The sequence below is a fragment of the Pangasianodon hypophthalmus genome, chromosome 9 (assembly GCF_027358585.1).
Source record: "Pangasianodon hypophthalmus isolate fPanHyp1 chromosome 9, fPanHyp1.pri, whole genome shotgun sequence".
NCBI classification, from domain to species: domain Eukaryota; kingdom Metazoa; phylum Chordata; class Actinopteri; order Siluriformes; family Pangasiidae; genus Pangasianodon; species Pangasianodon hypophthalmus.
This window is the reverse complement of record NC_069718.1, coordinates 2,072,017-2,079,516: the sequence shown is the minus strand read 5'-3', so window position 1 is coordinate 2,079,516 and position 7,500 is coordinate 2,072,017. Positions and strand designations below refer to the sequence as shown.

The window sequence follows — 7,500 nt, the reverse complement described above, 5'->3', positions numbered from 1 at the left end:
GACCAGGTGACATCACAAGCTAATTTGCATATTCATTGATTTGCAATAATCATTTATCATATCAACAACACGTGAAGACATGTTCAAATGAGGTTCTAAAACTGAAACATATCTGATATCACATCAAAACGCTCACGTCGGATTTTCCTGTTAACAGTGAAGTCAGCGTCATTGCTGCGTGATAAATAAACGCCGAACAGTGCGATAGCCGGCTTCTGTTACACGCCACCACAACGCTAGTGCAGGGCTGTGATGGGAGAGTCGTGTATCCAAAGTCACACATAAAGTTTCATGTTTCCGTATTCGTTCTCCATCATCAGAAACGCCGACTCCATCCACCTCGCTGACGTCTCAGCCTTACAGCCTTTCTGATTTCCGATTTTGAGATGTTTAGATGCGATACGGTTTTGAGCTGAAAGATTGTTGATGTTTGAGAATTCCACCTGCTCTGATGAAGGAGTATTTTCTGAAATTCAGTATCATGATAATATTGTAAATGTTTCTCAAATTCCTACAATCTTTCTTCTTTCTTCTCCTGTTGTCAGAAATGCGGTGTTGGAGGCCGGCCTGTCGGAGAAGGGCTACAGCGCTCCAAAAGCCCGGAAGACTGGCACCACCATCGGCGGGATCATATTCAAGGTCCGAAACTCTTCTAACCACGGCACAGAGCGTCGTTACTGCATTATTATCACGGTTTAAAATGAATTCTTCTCTGTTTCGTTTGCTTCTGCTCTTTACCCCTGCAGGACGGAGTGATCCTCGGCGCTGACACTCGGGCTACAGACGACATGGTCGTGGCCGATAAAAACTGCATGAAGATCCACTACATCGCACCCAACATATAGTGAGTGGCTTGATTTTTTTTTTTATGTGGCTTGGTGCAGGAGCTTCATGAATCCTGGTGTGAACTCTGCCCTGGGAGCTGTGGCACGCTAATTTCACTTTAACTATCGAGTTCTAATATGATGCTGTTTGAGGACAGGTTGAGTTTCATTTTCTTTACAAGCTGAAGATTCAGATTTTGTTTAAAATCCGTAAGAACTGCGCTGTTCCTGTTAAAGCTCATCTCTCCATCTACAGTCTCTCTGAGAACGAGCTGTTCTAACCTCACTGTGATTGGCCAGCTGTAGTGTTCTAAACTCACTGTGATTGGCTAGTAGTAGTGCTCTAACCTCACTGTGATTGGCCAGCTGTAGTGTTCTAACCTCACTGTGATTGGCTAGTAGTAGTGCTCTAACCTCACTGTGATTGGCTAGTAGTAGTGCTCTAACCTCACTGTGATTGGCTAGCTGTAGTGTTCTAACCTCACTGTGATTGGCCAGCTGTAATGTTCTAAACTCACTGTGATTGGCCAGCTGTAGTGTTCTAAACTCACTGTGATTGGCCAGCTGTAGTGTTCTAAACTCACTGTGATTGGCCAGCTGTAGTGTTCTAAACTCACTGTGATTGGCCAGCTGTAGTGTTCTAACCTCACTGTGATTGGCCAGCTGTAGTGTTCTAACCTCACTGTGATTGGCCAGCTGTAGTGTTCTAACCTCACTGTGATTGGCTAGCTGTAGTGCTCTAATCTCACCCTGATTGTTCTAACCTCACTGTGATTGGCCAGCTGTAATGTTCTAACCTCACTGTGATTGGCTAGCTGTTGTGGAGCGGGCGTGGCAGCAGATGCTGACATCACCACCCAGATGATGTCATCAAACATCGAGCTGCATTCTCTCAGCACGGGACGTCCTCCTCTCGTCGTCACTGTGACACGGCAGCTCAAACAGCTGCTGTTCAGGTGAGAGACGTTTATGCGATGAACACTTGTATCACTGAAGCACGTTTGAGTCTCGTTAGAGGAACAGATTTTAATCGGATTGTTTGAAACCGTGGGCTGAGGGGTTGGATGTGTTTGTGTGTGCCAGGTATCAGGGACACATCGGCTCGTCTCTCATCGTCGGAGGAGTGGACGTTAACGGCTTCCAGCTCTTCAGCATCTACCCTCACGGCTCCTATGATAGACTGCCCTTTGCTGCCATGGGTACGAGTCCTGAGCAAGTGCACTACTGACAGAAACAATCAGTATTAGACTATAAATAATTTCTCTATATTTTTTAATTACACTAAACCACATGTAGTACACTACAGTACGTTCAGTAAGGGAAGCATCGATACCTATTCTGGGATCAGGCGTCTGTCTGATACCCGTTTACTAGTACTCAGATACCGATAACCAATACCAGGTGATACTATGCTCAAGGTTCAAGGTTCTTTATTTGTCACATACATTACATACACGTGGTGTATTAATGTAGTGAAATGTTTTTCCTTAGTGCCTCGTCCCACAGTGCAACTGTGATACTTAAACAGAATATAATAAAAGTGGAATATGATAAAAGAATACTTAGACAAAATATAGATGTTATATGTAAAAATATGTAGAAAGTGTTCAGCAGGTTGAAGAGAGGAATCTTAGCAGCTTTTTGAGGACGTAGTGTGCAAAAGATGCAAGAGTTTTGCAACCAATTGTGTATGTGATGTAATCCTAGTGAGAGATGTACTCTCTCACGCTAATTAACTGATGACAGGAAATGACAGCGAGCTGGACGTATTTCATGTAGAGCCAGGTCTCAAGGCGTTTTCTAAATATGGGCTTGTTAAATATGCAAAGTTTGTTAAATATAGCCTTGGTTTTAATTGAGAATCTGTTAAAAAAAAGTTTGTTTTGTTTTCGCATGAACAAAGTTTGAAGAAGTAATTATTTCTTCTAGAAAACAGAAAACGAATGAAGCCAAACAGTTGAAGTAAAGTCTTAAAAAGGTTGCGGTGCTTTCCCGTCTCGATCTTGACTCTCACTTTCATTTGGACTCGATCTTGCCTTGGCCTCGACCGCTTTAAGACTCGGTCTTGACTTGATCTTGGCTAGTCGTGGTCTTGGACTTGATAATGCTGGTGTTGATTTCAGCTCTAATTCACAGTTAATGATCAAAGCAGACTGCAAACTGTGTTCTGTGCAACTATCAAGAGGAGGAACTACAACACCTTCCTACAGTAGAAGTAACCTGATAAAACCCCTTTATGATGTTAAACAGTGTGTAATAGAGAGTGTGAGGACGGCTGAGCTGAGTGCACAGAGCAGTGTCAGCGAGCATGGTCATTAAAATGGGTCTAAAATAATGACTTTACACTGTATGTTGGTATAAAGTGTGTCTGAGGGAAAACCTTTCTTGATAAAATGATGAATATTTTGCAGGTTCTGGAGCAGCTGCAGCCATCTCTGTGTTTGAAGACCGATACAAACCCAACATGGAGGTAAAATAGATTATTACATATGACTTGTTTTTATTTGTGGAGGAGTCTTATAGACCACTTCCTGTATGGTCATGTATACACAGTTCTCTTTCTCTCTTTCTCTCTCTCTCCGTCGCTCTTGCTCAGCTGGAGGAGGGGAAGCAGCTGGTGCGTGACGCCATCGCCGCTGGGATCTTCTGTGACCTGGGCTCTGGTAGCAACATTGATCTGTGTGTGATCACGGAGAAAGGAGTAGATTATCTGCGGGGCTATGACCAGCCTGTCGAGAAGGGACAGAAGTAAGACCTTAATCCCTTTAGCACTGCTAAATTCTCTAATCTGATTGGTCAGGTGTTAATTAATTTTCTATAAGAGCAGCTCTGAAATCACAGGTTTATATTAATGCACTCCTTCTAATACGTTATCGTTTCTATAGTAACAGCTCGCTCACAGGGACGTGTGTGGCAGACGCTCAACGTAAACGGATTAAAAACGTTTATTTAACATTTATGGAAGGAGTCTCCAGTGTCAGTGCTTTGTAACTGTAGCATGCGGTGTGGTGGTGAAGAGGCAGGACGCAATCGCGTGAGATCAGATGTGAGATTTTATTGGGAAACATCCAAAAATCATAGTCACATTTCAGCGCGTAGTTCAAATCTATAATCATAAATCACATAGTCAAAGATCAGAAAACCGGGAAATGTGGAACAAGGCAAACACAGAACTAGGAAAGACAAGGTGGGAAACATGGGAACAAGGAATCCCCGTATAAAGGCTCGAAGTTAGCAGACACGTAGCATGATAAGACTTCACAATGAGACAACGAAACAGATGGGTTTAAATAGATAAATGAATCAGAAGGTAACTGAAAACAGGGACACACTAGGGCCATAAACCAATGAAAAGACAGGGGCGGAGACATGACTAGAATTACGATAAAACACACACGGATCGTGATCAAATCAAAACAACAGACACGGAAGGGGGAGTTATGTGACAGTAACAGTCAGAGGTAAAGCTGTAACGTTAAGTTTTCCAACATCTTCAGGACAGAGGAGTTTATGCTTCTTTGCCGTTTCTCAGTAACATGACAAGCTGCGTATATTTCGCTTATTAACGTCAGGAGAGAGAATAAAGCTGCTATAACCTAAGCGAGATCAGGAACTCACTTTTTTACAGCATTAAATGTAAAGATAAACAGATATGATGAAAAAAGGTATAATGTGTTGTTTTTTAATTAATAAAAAAATGTTATTGTTGGTAATTGCTGTTGTATAAAAGGAATAAAACACTTGCTGGTAAATTAAAATCATTAACTTTGGGGTGGTGACAGTATCTCCACTTCATCGCACCACCCTGTCACTCAGTATATTACTGTAACACACACACACACACACACACACACTGTGGTTTATCACATCATCCACAACGTGATTCCTCTTCTGTCTGATATCCACTCAGCTGAAGACATAAACGACAGGACTGAGGATGTGTGAGATAAATCCTTCTCTGTGTTTCACTTTCTCTGCTCCAGGGAAGGCAAGTATACGTACAAGCAAGGAACAACACCGGTGCTGACGAAGACGATCACGCCTCTCACCCTGGACGTCGTGGAGGAATCTGTTCAGATGATGGACAGCCAGTGAAGCTCCACTACATGCTGCTTTTTTGCTCTCTTTTTGTATCTGTTTATGGAGAAGGAATTAAAATCTATGCATTGAAGCATGACATGAAAAGATGTGTGAGTAGGTGTGTCATTTCTCCATCAGTTCGTGTCACATTATCTCAGTATTCACTCACCATCCACTTTATTAGGAACACCTGTACACCTATGCAATTATCTAATCAGCCAATCATGTGGCAGCAGCACAATGAATAAAATCATGCACACACAGGTCAAGAGCTTCAGGTAATGTTCACAAGAAACATCAGAATGAAGAAAAAGTCTGATCTCTGTGACTTGGCATGGCTTTTGGTGTCAGACGGCTGGTTTGAGTTTTTCAGAAACTGAAGATCTCCTGGGATTTTCACACACAACAGTCGCGAGAGTTTACACAGAATGGTGCGAAAAACAAAAAAACATCCCATGGAAACCATTAAAATTTCTCTAATGGTTTCTATTGTTTTTTTGTTTTGTTTTGTTTTGTTTTCAGCAGGAAATGTGTCCTGTTGATTCGCAGAGTAATACTGAGGCTCTAAATCCACTGAAGTTTGACATTCTCATATTCTCAGCACTAACACAGCCTCCTTAATGCATAACTTTGCAGTTAATGGCGTTAAAAATAAATAAATAAATGAGGAAAGTGGACAAACTTAGAGAATATCAGCACAAGGCGGGTCACGTGATTTAAAACCCTTCAAACGTTTGAAAAAAATAAGAACGGTCTATTTTGTCCCCGTGCGCTCTCCGTAGTAACGGTCTGTTAACTGACGTCACTGGAAAATCTCTTCTCTGATTGGTGGGTTGAGAGTTCCGGTGGTGTAGCGGCATTGTTTAAATTCCTGGAGGCGCTGAGGATAAAAACAGACTGAATCCGGGGGAAATCCGAGCAAATTCATCATTTACAGGTGAAAACTGGGTTTATTATTTATTTTATTGATTAATGTGCACATGAGTGCAGTGGGGTTTGTACAGTAGAAGTGCACAGTGCTGCAGGAAGTTAGCGTTATTCAGGAAAAAGGCGCTGCATGTAAACAAACCCGAGAAAAGCAGCGATAAAAAGCAGTTCTTACACATGCATGTCGTTATTTCCACTTAATACAGCGTTATTTTAAGAGATCATGTCGTTATTTCCACTTAATACAGCGTTATTTTAAGAGATCATGTCGTTATTTCGAGTTACTGTAGCGTTATTTAGACTGAATAGCTGGAGTAACTGATGTGAAATAATAATAACGAGATAAAACGGTTATAAATATTTATATAAATATAAATAATGATGTAATATCTGTAAATAATGAATTATTCATTTTGGATAATGCTAAATAACTATATTAACTCATAGTGTTTTCTTTTATTTTATTATTAATATATTGAGTTATTTTTAAAAGTCTTCCTAAGTGTATTTGTACGTGACGTGGCACATCTGTATGCAGAGTTTGTGTCTTAAACACATCTGGCCTGATGTTTCACATTTTATATATTGTTTAAGTATTAATTCCATTTTGTGTGTTTATTACGCACAGGATGCATGTTTAATACATAACATATAATCCCTAAGCTGTGCTTCTAAACTACATAGTGCACTATATACAGTCAGGTCCGGAAGTATTTGGACAATGACATAGTTTTTGTGATTTTGCCTTTATACACCACCACAATGGATCTGAAATAAAACAATCAAGATGTGATGGAAGTGTAGACTTTCAGCTTTATTTTAAAAGGTTCCATAAAAATAAGGCATTTACCATTTAGGAATTACAGCCATTTTCAACAAAGTACCTCCATTTTCAGGGGCTCAAAGGTATTTGGACAAAGTGACATAATTGTAAATATAACCATAATTTTAATACTTGGATGAAAATCCTTTGCAGTCAGTGACTGCCTGAAGTCTGGAGCCCATGTTCTCAAAACTCAAATTCTGAGTTTCCTCCCTGGAGATGCTTTGCCAGGCCTTCACTGCAGCTATCTTCAGTTGCTGCTTGTTTGTGGGTCTTTCTGCCTTCAGTCTTGTCTTCAGTAAGTGAAAAGCAGCTCTATTGGGTTGAGATCAGGCGACTGACTTGGCCATTGAAGAATATTCCATTTCTTTGCCTTCAAAAAGTCTTGAGTTGCTTTCGCAGTATGTTTAGGGTCATTATCCACCTGCACTGTGAAGCAGCATCCTATCAGTTTTGTAGCATTTGGCTGAATGTGAGCAGAGAGTATAGCCCTATACACCTCAGAATTCACCTTGCTACTTCTGTCAGCATTCACATCATCAATAAACACCAGTGAGCCTGTTCCATTGGCAGCCATACATGCCCATGCCATGACACTGCCTCCACCATATTTGACACATGATGTGGTATACTTTGGATCATGAGCTGTTCCTTTCTTTCGCCATACTTTTCTCTTCCCATCATTCTGGTACAAGTTAATCTTGGTTTCATCAGTCCAAAGAATCTTATTCCAGAACATGGGAGGCTTTTTTTTTTTTTTTTTTTTTTTTTTTTTTTTTTTTTTTTTTTTAAATATGTTTTCTGGCTTTCCTGTTCTTGAATGTTACCAGTGGTTTGCACCTTGTT

The 7,500-nt window shown here is 40.7% G+C and overlaps 2 protein-coding genes across 2 annotated transcripts in view; both read left to right on the top strand.

The window, feature by feature from the left end:
• psmb10 (proteasome 20S subunit beta 10) overlaps positions 1-5,009 on the top strand; it is a 6,979-nt gene extending 1,970 nt beyond the window's left edge. Inside the window, exons 2-8 of the mRNA XM_034307144.2 lie at positions 546-639; positions 747-844; positions 1,640-1,780; positions 1,908-2,023; positions 3,236-3,294; positions 3,421-3,572; positions 4,808-5,009. Of these exons, the coding sequence (XP_034163035.1) occupies positions 546-639; positions 747-844; positions 1,640-1,780; positions 1,908-2,023; positions 3,236-3,294; positions 3,421-3,572; positions 4,808-4,919 (772 nt within the window). The 3' untranslated portion in view covers positions 4,920-5,009. The remainder of the gene's footprint in view (positions 1-545; positions 640-746; positions 845-1,639; positions 1,781-1,907; positions 2,024-3,235; positions 3,295-3,420; positions 3,573-4,807) is intronic.
• A 686-nt stretch (positions 5,010-5,695) lies between these two features.
• Positions 5,696-7,500, top strand: part of LOC117597931 (histone H3-like centromeric protein A) — a 5,608-nt gene continuing 3,803 nt past the window's right edge. The window contains exon 1 of the mRNA XM_053237249.1: positions 5,696-5,841. The gene's annotated coding sequence lies outside the window, so the exon portion shown is untranslated. The remainder of the gene's footprint in view (positions 5,842-7,500) is intronic.